Source organism: Strongylocentrotus purpuratus, unplaced genomic scaffold (assembly GCF_000002235.5).
Source record: "Strongylocentrotus purpuratus isolate Spur 01 unplaced genomic scaffold, Spur_5.0 spur5_scaffold_17, whole genome shotgun sequence".
NCBI classification, from domain to species: Eukaryota; Metazoa; Echinodermata; class Echinoidea; order Camarodonta; family Strongylocentrotidae; genus Strongylocentrotus; species Strongylocentrotus purpuratus.
In genome coordinates this window covers 19511660-19534737 of record NW_022145602.1, presented here as the reverse complement: position 1 = coordinate 19534737, position 23078 = coordinate 19511660, and the positions used below count along the sequence as shown (strand labels likewise).

Sequence of the window (23078 nt, the reverse complement as noted above, 5' to 3'; positions counted from 1 at the left end):
ACTAGACTTAACCTTGTTTAACATCCGTATTGTCTATACAAACACAGATAATCTTAAATCACCTATTATCTGACAATATCAATATACAGCAGCGAGAGTAGATTCATACTTTTCATGCGCTGACATGACTTCGAATTAAAGCAATGGATGTTACATTTTGATTCTGTTACATGTTACATTTGGTTTTGATACTACATTGCTGTACTATCAACATTCCGCCTTCTGATCACCAGTCACTTCGCTAAACTTAACCCGAACTGACTACATATTAACATCCTTTAATGTAATTGTGCAACCAGATTTGGAATAAATCGGCTGGTAAACACGTTGAGAGCCGGACCTATATACTAATAAAAGGAAAATATTTATATTCGATTCTCTTTCAACACCCTATTTTATTTCCTATACAATTCATATTCATTTCAATATTTAATATCTCTTAATGTTAACACTTGACAGGGAATGACACATATGAATATTGAAATCGCCAGTGTCGATATGTTGATTGTCTTCGCAATTATCATAAGTACATAAAGATAGAAAGAGGGGGGAGGGGTATTAACGGAGGGAGAAATCCTTAAATGACACACATAAATTAAGGGATGCATTCAGGTAGCCTAATTGCACTTCGCTTATTGTAACCTTCCCCTTTGTTTTTTAAAATACATAATTGTTACTGAATTCGTCTATATTGACCCAGCTGTAAAGTTACACAAGCCATACTTTGTGTACAAACTATTCATTTGAAATTAAGCTTTCGCCTTGGCCTAATTTACTGCTTTTGGGTCATCGATGAAGCGTTCTACCGGAAAATATTGTTACAAGTTTAAAAGTTTTAAAAAAGTAAGCCATTTCTTTCATTTGCAGGGTTGGTCTATAAGAGTACCGAAGTGTGACGTCATACCGGCCAAGTTGTCACGGCTGCACTAGTTACAGACATGTGCTGAACAATGGTGTGGCGATCATAACAGCGCCAAAAAATGAATCTGCTCTGATTCAGCCCCTTGCTTGATTGATTCCGCGGAGAACCTCATGCGCAGGTTCTGTTGTTTAGAACCCGTAACCTGGACGAGTTCCGAATATGACGATGGTACTTCGGTATCTTCAGAAAAGAGATTTTTTATCAATGAACAAAATGCACACAATGGTGATCAGAGACCATACGGAAATCTGGAGGTTAGGCGTGCGTCATATTTCACCCAAAATTTGGTCTTTTTGTTTTAACTAAAAAATAAATTGATTTTTTTTTTTTTTTTTTTTTTTTTTTTAATGTATTTCCCCCTATTAATCGTTAAAACCCTTATAATATTTATGGATATTTGGATGTTAAATATTTTGTCATCGAGACTTATTGAAGAGATATTGAAGACACAATACGTAATTGTCAGCTTATGTGAAACAGGGAGGGAAAGCGAACTGACTGTGAATAGACCATCCACCACGATATGGAGGGACCCCCCACCCCCCCCCCCCCCAACTCGGCAATAATGGGGTAATAATGGATTTTTTTTTAGAGAGAAACTGAAAGAGACAAAGGGAGGGAATAAATGTGAAAGATAAGGAAAGGGTAAGGAAGAGGGAATGAGAAAATGGGATACAGAGTGAGAGCGAGAGATTGATAGAGATGGAAAGGCAGAGAGAGAGAGAGAGAGAGGGGGAAAGACAGGGAGAGAGAGAGAGAGAGAGAGAGAGAGAGAGATCGGGATCCCGGGACAGAGGGCTAGCCTAGCAAAGCCAAAGATCTTAGATAAACAAGACACTCCTGTAAAAAAAAAAAAACATATATAGGTTAATGCAGGAAAACAAGGTTCTTGAGAAAGGTAGTTATTCCCCTAGTATGACATTGAAATTGCTTCAATGTGACTCATATGAAATTTGAAGACATGAAGTACCATAAAATAAACAAAAGCTGGAAAGACCTTGCATATATTAACAGCAATATCATGGCTGCTTTTGGCCTTCAAAAGTGCAACTTTTTTTTTCTCGAATTTCCCTCAAATCTCGCTCGTTATGCTCGCTAACAACGCTTCACTCGCTCGTAAATAATAATTAAGACAAACACACGCACCTTCAAACTATTATGCTTAAAGCAGGGCATGTGAGTTAAAGTCTCACCTCCCTGCTTAAAGGTACTATGTCCCTTTTGCAGCCAACCTCAAATGCTGTAGAACTTTGCAGGAATTATGAATATGTCATGTATGTCCTATCTGTGAAATTTAAACGTTAGCAGTGTCCTCATATTCAAATTATGCAAGGAAAACCGTTTACTTGCTAAACTTCACTTTTAGACACTATTGAGTGACTGACTGGCTTTTTTCTTCTTTGGTAATAAAATACATGAAAAGAGTTGTAAAGGATACATGAGCATTTGTCTACATCAATAACCTACTTCTTGTGATGGCCAAGATTAAACTGATTGAATCTTTGCGCAGCATAAAACGTATGACCATTCGGTACAATTGTCTGAATATCAAGACTATTACTTTTGGGCTCTATAGCCCTAAAGTCGATTTGACAACTAATAGTCGTTATTTTCCCACTTGAAGACATTTTCAAGCCCCACCTTTTTTTAGGGAAGTTCTAAATTAGTGTTATCTTTCAAATGCAGTTGGAATTTAACTTTTTCATTTTTTTGGCCTGCAAATGGGACATAGTCCCTTTAAAGGGATTGTTTAACAATGTTAAATCTGAGATACACGGCCCTACGTGTTATCAGTGTCTGTGATATGGTGTAATATTGAAGCCCTAAAAAAATTGCGCTTCAAAATGATCAAGAAGTGCCTCAAAAAGTAAAAATCGTTGAGTGACCGGTTTTACCATACTCGTTTTCCCCAATAGACTGTAGTGTAATGAAAACCGTCAGGCGAACGGTTTTCAAAATTTGTAATTCTAATCATAAATATCTTGATAATCAGTCAGGCGATCGGCTTGTAAAAGTCATGGGGTTCCTGACTGACCTAAAGGTTTATAATTATCATTGCATCATGAGCTAAATCCATAATTTTGTTTCAGAATCTGAGACAAAGTTACCGGATCCCTTTAAGCAGTATCTTGGACCATGACCCTGGTATTAAATTTATTAATCACAATGCAGGGGGTTTATATAAACACATATGCCAATGTCTAAAATATTATATATTTTTTTCCCTGTGGTTTCCCTTTGAAGGTACCCCTTTTTTCAAGGGTCTTTTTGTTAATGCCAGCCCCTGATTAAATTATTTAATTTTGTTTCGTTTGTTATGTGTTTTCGCTTGCTTGCTTGCTTAAAAAGTGTACACCTTTAACAAATCCAATGACAATTTCAATGTGTTTTCTTCTTTCAATTGTTTTGTGGATCCTAGATCCCTTAGTTTGCGTGAACTTTAAAGATTCAATATTTTTGGTACATTTGAAGTCCTTTCTATATAGAGTCTGAATTTGACTGCCATATCATATACAGACTATATTTAAACATATTATTTACTTCTTTTATTTTTAAATTGAAGATATTGATTGAGAAGAAAAGAACAAAGAAGATGGCATAATGTTATGATTCCTGAAATACCTGCCAAACATTGCAGCGATCGATCAACACATTCAAGCTCAATAAAGCAGGGACGGCAGATCTGGACCCCCTCCCTAACACCCGTCACATAGACCTTGTGCAGTTAGAGTTTCTTAATGTCTGCTTTGGCACGTAATTTTGTATTCGAGCGGATTATGTCACAATACCCTTTATAGTTAAAGGGCCAGTCTAACCCAACTGTTACACATGCGTCGGCTTTTAAAGCGGGCCCCGGAGGCGGCCTCACACCTGCGATTTGAAGCCGCCTCGAGATCATCAAACCATGATCTCGGGCCCGCAATTTTGCGTCTACACATAGACTAGCCTTTAAACAAGGCCACTTGTCTGATAGACGCCGAGCGACTAAAACGAGACTAATCGCGAAAACCCAAGTGAACGCGAGAGCGAGGAGCCCATCCTAGTGGCCTTTATCAATCTGATTTGGATTTCTTATGTTAACCCTTGTTTCCGACTAGAATTCGCTCCAGAAAATGGAGCGTTCAATCAGCGAACGTATCCTCGCACGACGTCAGCATAGTAGTATCCATCACACACACACACACACACACACACACAGTAAACTCTACGTGCTAAGACCACTGACCTCTACATGGAACGAATCACGAACGAAGCCAACTGGGAGATCGCCGTTCTGATTGGTCAATAAATCCAAAGTAGGCGTATTGGCATGTTAATATGTATCTATGAATAATTCATGCGCAGCAGTGAAACCCACTTTCCAAAAGGCCTCGTGACGTTCCGTCACTCGGTCGCGCGTTCACTCCGGGTATCTAGACTCATCTCAGCCGCTTAGAGTCACGAGGCCTTGTCAAAAGGCTACACATAGACCGGCCTCACATCGCCTTTTCACGAGCTGAAGTTGGGGCGGACTTCAGAAAGACAGAAAGAGAAAGGGATAGAATGATAAAAACAAAGAATAACATAAGAGAAGGTGATAGAAGGAAGAAACAAAGAATAAGATAAGGAAAGGCAGAAAGAGAAAGTGATGGAATGATAAAAACAAAGAATAACATAAGGAAAGACGGAAAGAGAAATGGATAGAATGATAAAAACAAAGAATAACATAAGAGAAGGTGATAGAAGGAAGAAACAAAGAATAACATAAGGAAAGATAGAAAGAGAAAGTGATAGAATGATAAAAACAAAGAATAACATAAGAGAAGGTGGCAAAGGGCGCCCGATGTATTATGTTGATTATGATGACAGGTCACGTCACTTCCGCCTATAAGCCGGCCCCGAGTCCACTTTGGTGTTACACCTACTGATTGCGGGACTGAGGCCGGCCTCAAACCACATCCAGAGGTGGACTGAGTCCACCTGGCCTCAGTCTGGCTTTTCAAAAAAAGTTGGTGTTACACATACGTCGAGCCGCCTCCGGGGCCGGCCTCAGTCCACTTTCAGACGTACATATGGAAACGTTTTATCATCCGCTCAATCTGACTTGCGTGCATAGAACAAATAAGCATTTTTCCATGAAAAAGTGAAGTTTTCTAAAATGTGCGTTTCTTTCCAGCATTGGGGCGCCCGGAAGTCACTCGGGTAACATTTCATAAAGTATAATATAAAAAGACCATATGCAAATTTTCTGTACTTTCGTCGGAAAAATACATTTATCCAGCACAATGTCGTCTCTTTTTACGTTGAAGAATAACAAATAGCGAGTTTCAATCACACTTTGGCCGCTCTCGCAAGCTCTCACTCGTTTCACTGTGGTCAAGCGACTTTGGGGCAAGCGGTTAATGAAAATACTAATCGTTAGCTTTCTTCTGGTATTTAACTTGTTTTGATTGATTGTATAATTATGTCAGAATAAAGGAAACAAAAAGGCTCGACCAATAACTTATCAGCGTCTGAATTGACCTTTTGACCTTGAATTCCCTGATGCAAGCGCACTAATGAGGTCATCTTGGCTAAATCGGTGTCTTTTATCGTAAAATGCGACACTTTCACAATGTTTATACATCTTTTTTAATTATTAGTAGGATATAACATATTTTTTCTGATATCACTGAAGTTTTGGGTTTTATTTAATGAGTATTTTTAAAATAAGAGCCATTTTACTGTTTTAATTTACTGGATCGTACCATTAAAATCGCAGTGTATAAAGATGCATTTTCAACCGCGCCAAATTTAATTTACGTTCCGACATTCTGTTAAATGGGTTCGTGTTGTTAAGAATCCACTGCTTTCTGCTCCAACAAACGTTCACATGCGGAGTCGTTTATCAACTAAATTATTCAAATTTATGGATGCTTCCTAGCTTCCCAGGTGTTTGTGTTGCTGTTAAAGCATTTTATTCACCTGCTATCATTCTTTGTACTCCAATTGCCAGAACGCAAATTTCTTTTTGGTTTTATAGTTTCATCGGAGTCGTTTATCAACTATAATGTATTCAAATTTATGAATGCTTCCTCCCCAGGTGTTTGTGATGTGTAATGCCTTTCATTCACCTGTTATTATTCTTTGTACTCCAATTGTTAGAATACAAAATGCATTTTGGTTTTATAGTTTCATGCAATAAGTCAATAAAAGAGTATGTTCTGCACAATAAAAACAATGTGTGTCCCTATTGTACAATGTGATGTGTCCCCTCATTTTGTAATAGTTAATTTACCCATTCACATAATGGAACTACCTGCCCGATGAAGCCAGTGGCCTGTGACCCCTGAGCACTCAACACCGTGTGGGAGTCAGTTTGTGGTCAAATTCTTTTATGAGACAAATACAAGCAAACGTTTCCATATGGTGCATAGCCTTTCAAAACATGAATACACCTCTACTGATTAATATTCCAGCCTCTGATTTTTCCAAAATGATAATAACCATCCATTTGTCACAGTTCTCACGCTTGTTGGGCCCTAATGTGATGACACATTAGACGTCATTGCGGGCATGTCCGATTTGACCTATACAACTAACGACTTTACATTAGGAATGACGAAATTGCCAGAAACGTATTGGGATTTTCAAGTGCATATCATTTTTCGGATAAATGTCTTTTTTGTTCCAAATAATATCATAGTTTGCCTTTTTAAAGACATTTAAATCCTTTTCACCGGAGAGGCGCCTGCAGTGACGTCATAAATAGTTGCGCAATACAGCTCTGAATGTCTTTTTTTTAAATTTTTTTAGCCCGTTTTGGTTAGAGTGGCCCTTTAACGGTGTAAACCAGCAGTAAAGAAAGAAGAAATGGGAAATAAGAAACCTCTTAATTTCGTGAGTCGGCGGGAACTCTCCGTAATCAATACTCTATATGGTCAAAGCCTTGCCATTTTTATATTGAAAATAAATCTTACCTTACGATTTGTAAACCGACTCTAAAAAAAGTTTTAAAAGACCTATAAAAGTTGGAGGAAACCTTTGAAAAGAACTTTGCCTTTTTACACACAAAATTTTTTTTAAAAATAGCGTCATAAATTGATTTAGTTTGTGTGTTGACCGGAGATTACAATAATAACGTTTTGTATGCTGATCTTTTATTACCGATTTTAATTAAGCTTGTACAAATTCACACAAATCATGGTACTTTAAAAGCGTTTAGTAAACCAACGGATCCCGTCGACTATGGATGTTTTGATCGGCATGTTGATTTTGCACAGTGAATATCGGTTTGTTGTAGACTAGGCTTGTATAAATCGCTACATAAGCCAGGGGCAGATCTAGGGGGGGGGGGTTCGGCGGTTTAAACCCCCCTTGGGCCGCCAAGTGGAGAAAAAAAGGGGAGAAAAGAAGAAGAAAAAAAGAAGAAAGAAAGTAAAACAGTAAACCGGCGCGATTTTTGGAAAATCCTGGATCTGTCACTGGGTCAGAACCCCCCTCCCCCCCTTTGGCAAAAAGCTAGATCCGCCCCTGTAGGCTTGTATAAATCGCTACAAAGTACTCACATTTTTTGGACCGTTCGGTGAAAATCTAATAACACGATTGCAACTACTTTTGAAAAAATCAACCCGAGGCAATTTGATCTGCTCTTTGCATCATCTATTGAAACATGTGATCATGACAATGACGTACTACGAAATCTGAACATGATATCTATGGGACATAAAATACATATAGGGTATAAAAGTGTCATTGAGTTGAAAAAAAAGCCTAACTTTCTTAATTTTATTCGATTTTTGCTCAGACTTTCACTGACCTGTTCCTCTCATGTTAACTCTTATATTAAAGTAAACTGAACATCAAGGTGGACTTCCCCTTTCAAAGAAGCGGTAAAATAAGAGAAAGAGACCACTGACATTTTCGGATAATTCGAAAAAATAGGAAAGGTTTTTGTTGTTGAAGTTTTCTTACCCTCCAGTCGATCGTCCGATACGATATCCTTGATAGGCATCGATATCAAGGCACATAAGTGACATAACGCACCAATGGCATTGACCGATTGTCCAATCGGAAGTTATTGGAAGCATAGTCATTTAAATATGAGTGAGATTCTCACATCACGAGTCCATTAAATGGCAAGGTGGATATTTACAGTGGGAATGGGTTAAAGGTCTACCTCGTTTATTGAGAGCGTAAACCAAACAAAATGAATTGAATTCATATTAAAGATAAACTTGAGTTCTGGTAAAAAAAAAAAAAAAAAACACGTATTCTCACAGAATCAAACGAAACTTACACGGAATGTTCAAGATTATAAATAAATGTCATTTGCCAAACAAGTTTGGTAGAAAATGTATACTGGCCGTCGTGGCCAAATAATGAGCATAGAAAGATAAGGAAATCAAAGTAAGTAGGCCCGACACCATGTGTGTAGTCCCATATACATCTTTCTGTGTACAGTGCTTGTTACTTTACTAAGACTGGGCCAAATTGATTATGATTTTGATGATTCCAGAACCTTACAGTACACACCAATACTTACATGCTACATGATCAACTTTTTTCTGATCCATTCCACACCTTTTCTTTCACAATGCAATCGCATGACCAGAACTCACCTTTATCTTTAAAGTGACTGGAAACTGCTTGATAGAAAGGCCCTACGTCCTCATTCACATAGCCATGTGTTTAATGATACAAAAATGTGAAGGGTATGAACTCAACTTTATGTTATCTTAAGGCCTGGAAAAAAAAACTGTTACCTCTAGTCGAACATCTGAATGGGAAACAAATTCATGAATGAAAGATCCTAGGATCATGCCTTGATTAGGGTAAATAATCTTTAAAAACTATAACATTTCGTTCTTGTACAGCTCATATCACATAGGCCGTGTATTATAAAGAGTTACGAAAGATCTTACATTTGATAAATACAAGATGAGCCATAGACTTACGCTCAATATTAACCTTACGATCAATCAAAAGGCTTTATAATACATGGACATAATGATATATGTTCCATCTGCATTTCCAAAGAGCCTTGAGCATGTTGGAATGTTAATATTTGAAATATGACAATCTTAGTAATAATGTGATAAAGATAATAATGATAATAAAAATTAGAAATTAATGATATGCCTTATTTAATATGTTATATTGATTATATCTTTAGACTTTTGGGAATGACCTAAATGTATTTACGTCAAGTTGGGTTCTCTCAGATTCCTGACCTATATTTCACTATTTTACATTGAAGACTTTAAGGCGAATTCAGTCTTAAATGTATAGACCAGTTTTTGGAACGCCCCCCTCAAAAAATGAAATGGAAGCTCTTATCACCTATCATGTGAAAGGATATGTTTTCTAATACGTGATTATACAAATTTTGCCGGAAAACCACCTACTAATTGATATATTTGGTAGATTATCATATCGATCCGGCCTGGATAGATATCGCGAATGCACTTGAACATTTAACACATTTGGCATATTTTTGTATTGCCATCTAAACCTCTGAAGGCAATATTTAAACAATATTGAATGGATATTTTGCACCCAAAACCCTTGAACCGCAATTTTACCACTACCGGTCTTTCACCTTTAACAGTATTAAAACATAGCAAGAATATTGCAACAGTTTCTGACATGCCATCCCTATGATTGTAGGGCAAAAAAATACTAACCGGGAAAGATCATTTCCTTTAATACACTTTGGTATGGTGTAAACGTCAAACGCAACACACACAGGTCTCCGGGATGTGGTTTAAAGGCGAAAATAGTGTCTGACAGTGACACTGACTCTAGAAGGTAAACGGGTTTCCTTGCATAATTTGAATATCACGACACTGCTAATATTTAAATTTCACAGATGGGACATACATGACTTATTCATAATTCCTACAAAGTTCTACAGAATTTGATGTTGGCTGCAAAAGGGACATAATAGTTCGTTCTTTTATAGCGCATTTCAGGATCGCGGGCCCTCTCAAAACGCAGATATATTATTACCCCGGTCATCGGAATCAGGCTTACCCGCACACAATGTATGCACGTTCTCCACTCCCTGGTGAGCATTCCAGCCGGGCGTCATTTTTATAAGCGCACCTTATTTGATCTAACCACATTAACTTTCGCATCCGGCTCAGCTGGCCTTTGACTGGTTATAAAACCAGTAGTTGAGTATATAGACGCAGCATATTATATACCTTTAACCACATGTCATACCAATGTCAATGAAAACACTTATATTTTCCGGTACCCTCTTCCTGATCAACAAAATATATAGACACGTGTTCTTACTATCACGTGTTAACGCCAACATTTGTTCACGGTGCAGTGGACACTGATCAAGGTCAAGGACATTTTTTTTTTTGTACGTTGAAGGTCAATTATATCAATACGTTTCGACCGCCAAGCAGATAATGAGCACAAAATACTTGGGTAAGTGAGTTTTTATCAAAATCAATGTTAAGCCAAATAAGATGAAATTATAGTTTCTCGTCCCCTCCTCTCTCCTTTTTTCGATCCAATGTTATCGCGAAATTTCAATGCAAGGCAGCTGTTGTAACCTTCGGCAATATGGAGTGTGGCTGTGAAAAGTGTGTCTATAAAAATAAAAAAAATAATATAGCCTAATGCAATTACACCTTGTTTTAAAATGAAATGTAATTGATATGTTTTTTGTACAAATTGACTTGAATTGCATTATTATATACAGGGAAATTATAAACTATGGAACTCCCTCCTCCTCATAGAACCCGGACGAGAAACTAGCAATCAACTTTAGGTGGCCTTTGATTTGACATCGCTAGTTTCCGCCTAGTTAGTCATTGGTAAGAGTGTGAATTCCGAAATCAGAAATAACGACCATGGACTTAAGGTATGCTTTTTCTATACGTTTGATATATATCGATTGGCTTTGAACAATTCTGATGTCAGACAACGTGTGTATTGTAATTTGGTAAGCGAGCTATAACGTTTTTGGTACCAGCAGTTAGCTTCGTATTGCCTTTCTTCTGTTCTAGTTTGTAATAAAGAAACATGGTTCTACCAAAATTGTCAAAGATTCCCTATCATGTTTTAGTAGAAGATTTCAAATTCTTGTTGTTCATGTTGAAAAATCACATGCAAGAGAATGAGTGGAATGTTTTAATACATTTTAATTGACTCCTTTACGAAGCTCACTGAAGAAATTGAACTCGATAGAGAAACTGTAAGTGGTATGTATGTAAAACCCACAAGAAAATAAATATAAATCTACAAAAAAACAATTTCCTTTATTTTGTTTTTAAATATCTAAGCCGATTTCGTTATTAAACAGATAAAACCGTTTTCTTGTAAGAACGAAACTGGATATCATTACCTCACTGTGTGGTTAGCAAAACATATTTTGTAAAACTCCTAAGATAATAAAAAGTTTAGATTATACACTCGATCTATCTCTACAAACATCAGTACATCCCGATGCCTGGAAAATACCAATTCCTAAAGGAGGGGATACAACCACTAAAAAAACAACTATAGATCTGTTTCTTTATTGCCATTTTTATCGAGAATAATTAAAGAAAAGGTTTATTTAAATGCATTCCAATATCTATCGCATTAAGTTTTATTTCATAAGACACAATTTGGATTGCTTCCGAAAACAGCCCTTTTATGCATGGTTAATAAATAGTCGGAAAATGTGGACAACGGAAATTTTAATGAAGTAGCCTTTGTAGGTTTGCATCGTGCATTCGATAAATCTCAATCACTTTCTCTCTTGAATAAATTAGCTACCTTTGGTAATGGTTGTTCCCCATCACTTATTAATGGTTTTACTTTGAGTAACATGAAAGAATGTGATGCAATAGGAAAAGAAAAATCGGCAGTACAAAACGTCTAATCACAATTCTTTTTTGGGGGAGTATATATTTTACCTACCTGTAGTTGATGAGGCTTTGATGAATCGAAGATTTTGTGTAACTATATTTTGATTTCTGCGTGTACTGAATGTATATTCTTGATAACTGACGTCTATATTACTCCAATATTAAACTCCTTCGAGTATGATGCTTGGTCATAGGCCTTTTAGATTTTACCATTCCTAAGGCGGGTGCAAATCTTTTTCACCGATTTTGCGTGGGAGGAAATAACAAGTTCAACAAGCATTTAACAAATTCAAAGAATAGCGACAGATCGGTATAGGAAGCGTAGGCATGGTACCTAGTCCTAAACCTTTAGGGCATTTATAGGCTTTGTGTTTATGGTATTATTGAGTCGTTTAAATTGAGAATATTATTTATTTCCATACAATTCACTTTTCATTCAATTTTAAAACGAACGATAACATCACAATACGAGATAAGTATCAAACAAGGTTGATTCAAAATATTCAGTAATGGGCAAAGGGAATCTACCGACTGAGTTTGGTTACAAATGACTTGACGGTCACTTTATAATAATAATAATAATAATAATCCGCTTTTATATAGCGCCAAATACATCGACACAACGACGTGTCTGAGCGCTTTACAGATATATATTACCCACATTTATAGTGTACAAAAGGATATTACACTCCGAGGGTATTTTTATTTTCAACTGTGTTGTTTGGTTTTGTGCATGTAGGAATGATGACTTTAGGAAAATGGAAAGTGTAGTCAAGAGGGCGAGTAAAATAACAGGAAATAGACGAAACCTGTCAGAGGAATGCAATGCACGAATACATGAACTTGAGGATAAATATTTACACTGATTACAAAAGCGTCTGTTCTAATGACATTCGGTTCATTTAATCTTTTTGTATTAAAGAGGCTCATCAATTCACGTACCATCTGTCTTCCTAATTGGTATATATAGTACGACACTTGGCCCACTGTAGTGCAACGCAGGTCAATTTCTTAACATCCAAACAGTAATTAAGGTACGCGACGATTAAATAGACGTTAAAACCGGGGAATTAATCGAGGATAAGCTACCAAGACCACGGCATTACACAACTTTTAACCCGTGTCATATCATAGCATTTGCAATAATATTTTTTAAAGCTTTTAAAGTGTACATTGTAAGTAAAAAGTAGAAGGGTTTGATTGGTATTTGCAGGAGGAGAAAGCAATCACATCATTTTAGTCACGGATGTTATCTATGTTTTTCTAAGTACGTAAAAAAAATACAAGTTATCAGGTACATACTTTATCAAAGACATCTTTAATATAAAGTATTTCTTTAAGTGGTGCGTGGTTTTACTAATGGTAACACTGTAATAAACCATATTGTATTATGAACAAGTTTCAGTTTGCGTTTGTTGTTTCTTTTGTTATAATTATGTTTCAAATTAATTCAACTCATATGTTCTTCTTTCTTTTGTTGTTGATAAGTTTGTTTTTGTTGTTGTTGTTGATGATGATGATGATGACGATGACGATGTAATTTTCATGTTGCAATTCAAATTCAATTCAATACATACAAACGTACTCTTCTCTGTCATTTGAAATTATGGTTTAACAAGATTTGACGGTCTGTAAATCAGTTTGTTAATGATAGGTATGTCACCTTCTTAACACGTTCATTTGTTCCTAGCTCACCTAGCTTCGTAATACATATTTTATGACCACGCACTGATCTAATATATATGAAATTATCTCGTCTCTGTTGCTTATGTTTTTTGTTCCAATCATACTTTTTTTTTCAAATTCATGATCATTATCCTAAATCTAAATCTAAGGTCTGTCATTCCATGTGGAAAATGATTGACATTCAGTTTGCTTGTTCGGGCAATATAAATCTTTACTTCCAGCGACCATGGCAATTATAAATCATTACGGATTATGGCGTGGCCTGGGTCTAGAAATTTGGGGGGCACCGGCGCACAGTGCGCCAAAACTCTTTTTGGGTGATTTATTTTTTAAATTTTTTTTCTTGCCCAGTTGAAAGAATACTTCAGTAAAATATTGAATTCCAGTATGCACAATGAAGGTATAAATGTACTCCTTCAAACAACAAAATCTTACATAGGCCTATTCACAGTTTTAGTTCAAAAGTGACTTATTTTATACATCTTACAATTTAACATGAAGTTTTGAAGTTATTGGTATGAAATTTCTCTCACATTCTCCTGATAGTTCATTTCACTGCATTCATGGGTTAAAATGGATAGAAACACAATCTTCATAACATATTATAGGATAATTCACTGAAAAATGGATTAATCATCCATGTTGTTTTAATAAATCCAGAGGAAATGTTTGGATTACCAACATTTTCTCTGATGTCTAAGCATAAAGTTGATACCAGATTTGGCTGCGGATTGTTTGCGTTTTATTCTGTTAAAGCCGATTTGCCTTGCAACATTGCCCCGAAAAATGAGTTTATTTTGGTCGGCGGCTGAATCATGAAGGATTCGCGGTCATAAATCACGACGCGTGGGGCGCGTGACACTTGTTCTGAAATGAACACATTTTTGGGGCAATGTTGCAAGGAAAACGGCTCTAACATAATAACGGGCAGATTCAGACAGCCAAGTCTGGTATCAACAATAACATTTAAGCGGAAATACCTGGAAATCTAAACATTTCCTCTGGATTTATAAAAAATAAATCCCCCAAAATGAGTTTGGGCGCACTTTGGTTCCTCCCTGGCCCACTGTGCGACGTCTTTGTGAGCACCCGGGCACTGCTCTTATTCGTTGAAATGAGAAAAACAAGGCTGTGGTTAGGTGGACTAGAGGGGAACATAGGGCCTAATCAAATCATTTGCCTTTTATTTGTCCTTTCTTCCTCTCTTCTTTCTATCTACACACTAGGAAAATGGTGCAACTACTGTATGCACCTTTAGGGGTTCAAACCGATGCAACAATAGCAGCACCTTTAGGGTTAAATCCTGCACCCTTTTTAAAGGTGCAATCCTGCACCCTTTAAAAGGGTGCCAGATTGAACCTTTTAGGGGACATGGGTACCCTTTATGGTTCAATCCTGCACCTTTAGGGGTTCAAACCGATGCAACAATAGCAGCGCCTTTAGGGGTTAAATCCTGCACCCCTTTTAAAGGTGCAATCCTGCACCCTTTAAAAGGGTGCCAGATTGAACCTTTTAGGGGACATAGGTACCCTTAATGGTTCAATCCTGCTCCTTTAGGGGTGCAAACCGATACAATAGCAGCACCTTAAGGGGTTCAACCCTGCACCCTTTAAAAGGTGCAATCCTGCACCCATCATCGAGGAATACTCGTGACATTTGCTCGTACACAAAATAAACATACATGATGTTTCTTGGTTAGTAATCATAATTATAATCAATATATATATTGCTAAAACGTGAATGTAATTGTAACATGATCAGACAAAATAATCTATTGGTTAATGATTGCCGAAGGAAAATACAAATCACAAAATTGATGTGCATTGTCATAATTTGCTTAACAAATCATATGATAAATGTATTTTTAAGTGAACACGTGGACAGTAATCATGAATATGCATGCAATATGCAAACTTTTATTTTGCACCCTTTTTTCTTAGAGTGTATCCTTAAAATGATCTCTCTCTCTCTCTCTTTCTTTTTTTACTTCCGCGATTCGATAGAGGCAACTTTGCCCCCATGCACATCCTTAGCTATACCACTGTGACAGTTTACATGAAAGGAGGGCATTCGACCAGAAGCTTTAATCCAAACGTAAACCCCAAGAATTATGACAATGATAACTACATGTGAAGCGCTTACTTCCACCTTGTTAAACTAAGGAAATACTTTTATATTAGTGTAAAATCTGAAATTTCGGTTGGAGGGCCTTGGACCGGTAATGATTATTGTTTGCCAAGAGACAGGTAGCATTTTCCCCGGTCTGACAATTTACTGTAGACGCACTTTTCTCATCATTCAATGTCATCCGGATGTGATCACACTGTCTTGAACGGTATTCCCATTATTTTGCTTCGCTTTCTTTTTGTTCCCAGGTCCCAGGTTCGTTACGAAATCGATGCGCAACTGCCTCGTTAGACCTACTAAGTCCCTCGGAGGTGACCTAAAGGCATCAGTCCACTGGTTGATCACGTACAGTCTACTGGTTGATCACGTACAAGCTCGTCAAGTATACACATAAAAGTAATAATCATCATGATAATACCTTAATATATAATAATGTATTTATATAGCACATTTTCCAGTTACATGTTCAAATGCGCTTTACGATGATATTGTTAACAGAAGAGGTGAGTTTTTAGATATTTTTGTGAAGGAATTGAGAGATGTTTTCTTAGCAATCAGGTAAACCATCAAAACACCCAAGGTCAAAATGGTCAAGGGCAAGGTCAGTAGGGAAGGGGGTTGAGGTTGGTCAATTATGAATTACATGGTCTGATTGTTCTATGTCTACGTCTAAATATCCTTTTCAGTTTCGCCTTTTCGTGCGCAAGAACCGAGGATCCTGAAGCACTTATCAATAATTACACCATTATTAGGCATACACGTCAATCATATGCCTGGATACACTTTGCTACAGCCTTGCGAGTCGAGTGAATGAAGCTTGCACGCATGAGAAGAACTGATCAGTGGGTGTTTTATCATGGACCTACTTAGTATAGGTCCATGGTTTTATCCGCAAGTTCTGGTCAAGAAGCAATCACTAGGGACTTTTAGATTTGCACAACGACAACGTGGATTGCTACGATCGACGTCCTTTTAATACACTGCCTTGCATGGACGTCACACGTTTAAGTCCACGCAAATCTAAAAGTCCCTAATACCGATGTACGCCTACCACTGCGAACATACCAATGCCCGAATTCCAAATCCATGGCATCAATCGCCACACATGATTCTTCGTCATTTAAATTTAGCAAAGAGTTTATAGGGGAAAAGGTTTGGGAGAATATTTACCTTTATCCAATTTCAGCGGCCTTGATCATCGCCTATCGAAATGTGAAAAGTTACAAATAGGTTACCATGTAATCCGTACATGAGTTTGATAGTGTATTGAAAGCCTTTGCGATGGTGTTTAAACTAACTGCGTCAAATACATAGAAGTCTTCAACAACTTTCACCAACAGCCTGAAACAGTGGAAAAACACTGAAATAATGATTCCTGTCAAAAAAAGCTAACCTCAGCCCAAGGCTAAAATCTAGAAGCCTATTGCTATAAAACATCATTGAACATGTTAACGTTCTTAAAACGCAAGAGAATAATCGAGTTTATAATTTCTCTAATGACTTCATATCCATTACACGTATTTTTTCCTACGCCTCATTGGCATGCATTGGGAGTGGATAAATTACTTTTGTGCGCCCTTATATTCAATGCTAGGTTTACATTATGTTCTCGGCGCCAACGGCAATTCCTGTAAATAAAAGGGGGAAATGTCATCTAAATGAACCTCGTTCATTAAACATTTTAAATGCATCTATGCATGCTGTCGTCAGGCTTAGGTTTTATCCTTCCCAAATTTCACGCAAGATCGGGTGAACCGTCAGAACATGAAATGGCGCCTTTTAACATTTGGGATGGGTAAAAGCATTTTATATTGCTCAGGGGACGTTAGTAAAGTCAGAATAGAATTAACCTATGCCTCAATAATTTCCGTCAACAAGTTTTTTAAGAGAAAGTTGATTCTTGGAAATATGGACCAATAATTCGTGATATTTCTCGTTCTTTTTCATGCGCGGAAAAATATAATTGTAGAAATAACCCCAAGAAAGAAGTGCTCTTCAAATGAACAATAGCTTAAATATAACAAGAAACGGTTACAAGTTCGGACCAGACAGTCGCGCAGGACTCATACCACATTATTGTGTGTAGTCCCATCTACCAATTCCAGTGTAAAGTACGCATACATGTTAGAACGACTGATTTATTTTTTTATCAATGTGATGATTCCAAAACCCCCACCAGAACTCAATTTTTGTCCTAATTGTTTGTTGCCAGTTCTATGCACTTTGAAAACCTTTTTCTTCAGCTTGATATCTTGCTTGCTGGACAATTTGTATAGTTGTTCGCAAACTTGGGCTTAGTATGAACTTTGTCTACAAATATACCCCTCCAAAATAACAAACTTTCGTCATAAACTTGATGAAAAGTGAGTTCTATTCATGATTCTGTGTTTGATAATATGCTCTTTATAGTTTAATGTTTTAAGTTCAATATGGAAAGGCATCATTTAACAATGTTAAATCTGAGATGCACGGCCCAACGTGTTATCAGTGTCTGTGATATGATGTAATATTGAAGCCCAAACAAAATTGCGCCTCAAAATGATCATCAAGTGCCTCAAAAAAGTAACAATCTTTGAGTGACCGGTATTACCATACTCATTTCCTCAACAGACTGTAATGTGACAAAAAAACACGTTAGGAAAAGGAAAAATGAAATTTCGATTTCCAATCGTAATTATCTTGATAATCAGACTGGCGATCGGCTTGTAAAAGTCATGGGATTCCTGATTGACCTAAAGGTTAAATTATGATTGCAGTATGAGCTAAATCCAGGATTTTTGTTACCGAGTTTGTTGTATAGATATATTGTACCTTCTTTTGTTTTCGTATTTGTATGTGAGGCGCCATGAGAGTCATGCCTGGCGGAGCTGTTGCACTTTATAAGAAGCCAACATTATTATCATTATTCTTATAACCCGACAATAATTTTTCACTGTGGTTTATTTTCTCTTTAAGGATGATTAAGTGGCTCAATGAGGCTTAGGACGAAGGCATGCAACGCCAGTTAGGATTAAATAATGTCAAAACGTTCCTGCATGGTATTGGTAAAGCTTTTATTATTAGCATACATGTGCATTGTCCGTAAAGGCAACAGGATAAAATGCTCCCAATAGAGTGGAGGGTGTGCATTGTATAGTGCATAATAGTCACTGAATTCAAAGGTAAGGGTAATAATGAAATACGCTTTGGTCTGTGTCTGATAACGCGCTCTCTAAGAAACAATGTTTTATAAAATGATTGAATCCTGACTAACATTAAGACCTTCAACCTAGATTTTGCGTCACTTTATACCTTCTGATATTGCACATGCAAGTAATGTAGAGCCAAGTGCCGATATACAAAAAACCTTACTAAGCCCTATTGTCAACTACAATAGCCTATGTATTGAGTTGACAACTAGCTTGGTAAGATTTTATGAATATGGGTTCTGGCCCCTAAAACATTTTGTTTAGAGGTTGCTGAAATTATACTGTCCTGGAAGAATACATAATCTTTTGTTCTTCTTCAGTTGTTCCAGAATCCAGTTGAGTTTGCGGCTGATGTATTCAGCTTGAATACGACGAGTGGTTGATACCTCAGACAGACCGCCAAACCGACCCCACATCGACCCCAAACCGCCGAATCTTCGATCATTCGGGGGGGGGGGGGGGGGTAATGTCATTGTTTGTTCGGTCTGCAGTAGGACTGTTCTTGGTTTCGTTTGTGTGATTGAGGTTTGTATAAAACACCTCAGTCACACCGAAAGACCGACTCCACAGTCCACACGGTCTGCTATCGGACTGTTCTTGGTTTCGTTTGTGTGATTGAGGTTTGTATAAAACCCCTCAGTCACACCGAAAGACCGACTCCACAGTCCACACGGTCTGCAGTCGGTCTGTTCTTGGTTTCGTTTGTGTGATTGAGGTATGTATAAAACACCTCAGTCACACCGTAAGACGGACTCCACAGTCCACACGGTCTGCTATCGGACTGTTCTTGGTTTCGTTTGTGTGATTGAAGTTTGTATAAAACACCTCAGTCACACCGAAAGACCGACTCCACAGTCCGCACGGTCTGCTATCGGACTGTTCCTGGTTTCGTTTGTGTGATTGAGGTATGTATTAAACACCTCAGTCACACCGTAAGACCGACTCCACAGTCCACACGGTCTGCTATCGGACTGTTGTTGGTTTCGTTTGTGTGATTGAGGTATGTATTAAACACCTCAGTCACACCGAAAGACCGACTCCACAGTCCACACGGTCTTCAGTCGGACTGTTCTCGGTTTCGTTTGTGTGATTGAGGAATGTATAAAACACCTCAGTCACACCGCGAGACCGACTCCACACCGAATCCAACCCAGCAATTCCGAGCCATGATTTATATGTATCTTATAACAGTGAAGGTTGACAAATACCGTTAATAACGTTTTGCGAGTCCACATGTCTGCAACGACGAACATTCTCCCGTTTAATTCAGGGTTATTCTTTAAAACATGTCAGTATTGAGAGTGCAACAAGGATACACGTACAGACAAAAAGGTTTAGAGTAAGACGATTACCTTGTACTCAACAACCAATCTATTCATAAGCAATAATAAATGACATACAGGTGCCGGCAGGTTGACAGCCCTTTCATTTATCAGTATTTTTACTACAAAATGACGTAACTGATATCCCTCCGATGAAATGCGCGTTTTCTTTTTAAAAAAGATAAATTCATATGTTATCATGACATATTAACATGATTAAAAAGAGTTGAAGAGTGATATTCACACCATTAACCACTTAGTCGACGCTTGACCATCCGCCCTTTCTAAGTATATTTGATAGTTTTTATTTAAGATGTAAGTATTGAGCTGATCAACTTTGCAATTGTACTAGCATGACGTATTAATAAAATAAAGAATATCCGTTTGCAAAGAGCAAGAAAGGCGTTAATACACATGACTCTAGCGCCTTTGTGGCTCTCTTTTTAAAGTATATACTAAAACAAAAAGATATGCACAATATTGCTCTCTTTATCATGACGGGAAATTGATATAACTATGACTATATATATATATAATATGGTATGGTTGAGCCGTTGATATATAGTACTACTAGTACAAATGTGAGATTTGAGAGAGATAAAACTGGAAAGAGTTGACTTACCTCCTGATGAGTGAACTGTCCCGAGTTGGCATACGACCACGAAGAGGATTACAACAACGGCTATCGACGATGTTGCCATTTTCTGTTTCTTCGACTTCAAATATATTTGTCCAAAATAAAACTTCAAGGTGGCTTAGAATCCAAACCGACAGCTCTGATCTTTCTATGTCTTTATAAATCACAGCAATGGCTAAAGAAATAGATGTCCAAATTTAAGGTGAGGCTAAAAATGTTACAACTCTTTCGGGTAGCTGGATGAAAGCAGGAGAAATCAGACTTTGTTCTAAGTCAAGCAAATTCGAAAGCAGACACTTCGGTATGTCGTTGAAAAGATGCGACTTCATGCAAAAGAAACTCGTAGAATTATGAAGAGAATTCACGATTTCTTGTATAACAAACATGCATTGAATTGATCGACGACCTTACGAGTTCCACGAGTGACGATAGCGTACACACTTCTGAAAAACGACTCCTTGGATGAGAGTACATGCAGTGTGAATTTAGACGCACACCTTGTACAGGCAAACTTAATCTTGCTAAACTCACAGCGTCACGTTTACATTAAAAAAAGAATAAGAACATTTTACTAAAATTGCCATAAAATATATAAACTTTCTTCACTCAGCTCTTTGATTAAATTAAAATGGTAACTTCTAGCTCTCGCAGGCAGGAGATTCCAAGCAGTGCAGTGTGGCGTGATCTCTGCCCGTTGTGCGCTCGACTTGCTGTACAGGTATACATGTACCACCTAACCACCGGTAAGAATGCGAGCAACTCCGAGTGGTTCGCCCACGAGCTCCTTTGTCAAAGTTTTCACTATTTAGAACATACAGAAAGAGATAAAATAATCTATTCTTCTTTATCCACTCATCCTTATCAACTTGAAGCATGAGATAATACACATTGATATAACTTCGAAGTGGAGTTACAGTTTCAGTTGCAAGTTTCCGTTCATTCACTGCGGCGACTGATGTTATAAATGATCGGAATTGGGACCCGCTTGTCTTTATATATAGCAGGTCTCTAAAGTTTCGTAGTCTATTTGAGTAAAATCGCTCAGCCACTGATTCGCTTGCCTTGCATTACATGTATGGCCGTAATACCCGCCCCCCCCCCCCCCCCCAACTCAGTGTTATTTAGGGTACGCATATGCTCGTACCCTCTTTTTGAAAGCACCCCCTATCTGAGGACTGCCAACATTTCCCAACCCCCCTTTCGCGGGCTTTTCGCGGGCTTTTCCTGCCTTGGAGACCCCCCTAAATCAGGAAAAATGCTCAATGTACCCCCCTAAATTTCTCAGGAGTCTAAAGATATGAGAGAAAAAAAGAAAAACACCCCCTTTTTAAAGAAATCTCCGGGTGAAAAGTCAAATCAAATACACCCTTTTTTTTTTACAATTCTCGGGCCGGACTTTGTCGCACGAAAAGTACCCCTTTACCGGACATTTTGGCAACACGCATGCGGTCATTCCGACCTCTGAGTGGGGGGGGGGGGGGGGGGGGGGGGTCGGGCCGTAATATAACATGATATAAACTGTAGTATGTTGTCTGGATTCAGTTTCGAAGCATTTTCCTTTTTCTCTCGCTCCCTCTCATTTTTAGGTTTAAGTATGGTCACATTCACTACCTTTGCACTATTCGTATATGAGTATAGGGGGAACCCCGGTGTAGTGGTCTACCTGCACTCCCCAGTACAGTACGATAACACTCTGTAAAGAGGTATGTACTCAAAATGGAAGAAGAAGAATTCATAATGCTGTTTAAAGTCGAAGGGTTCCAACAATTGACAATATGAGATTCGGAATGAGATTGAAAAGAAAAACCTTACACAACTCTGGAGAATGTTTCTAATCAATCGCATGCATGTTTAACGAGGTGTCTTTTCATCATCAGTGATTTATATCGCATAACGCTGCATTCATAGCACAACTCAGGCATGAAATTGTTGCACGCTCACAATACATAGCGAAAATTAAACTGAGTCTCAAGGTAGGCCAAAAAATTAAAAGGTTAAATTCCAACGGCATTTGAAAGATGAAACTAATTTAGAACTTTCCTAAACATTGGGGGCTTGAAAATGTCTGTATATGCTTGCCTTATCAGTGAAATCTAGGATGGGTCAATATCACATGAAAAACACGATGCAATGATAATATCATACTCTGTTTTCATACCGATACTGATATATCTACATGCGCTATTGATCAGTCGCTATTATTGTTCCCGACTCTTGCCTGCAAAATAAACAGACAATTGTGATCATGTGAACATGTTGTCTACTTTACCAAGGGTATAGTCACATCATTATTAATACTGCTCTTTCTGCGGGCCTTGCAATTGTTATTACTCCATCGTTACCAAGTAGGCTACACCTGGGTCG

The 23078-nt window shown here is 37.7% G+C and overlaps 1 protein-coding gene across 1 annotated transcript in view; it reads right to left on the bottom strand.

Moving 5' to 3' along the window:
• The window catches only part of LOC100893999, a 32585-nt gene extending 10922 nt beyond the window's left edge, over positions 1 to 21663 (bottom strand). The window contains exon 1 of the mRNA XM_003725674.3: positions 20700 to 21663. Coding sequence (XP_003725722.2) covers positions 20700 to 20778 — 79 coding nt within the window. The 5' untranslated portion in view covers positions 20779 to 21663. The remainder of the gene's footprint in view (positions 1 to 20699) is intronic.
• Positions 21664 to 23078: the final 1415 nt, after the last annotated feature.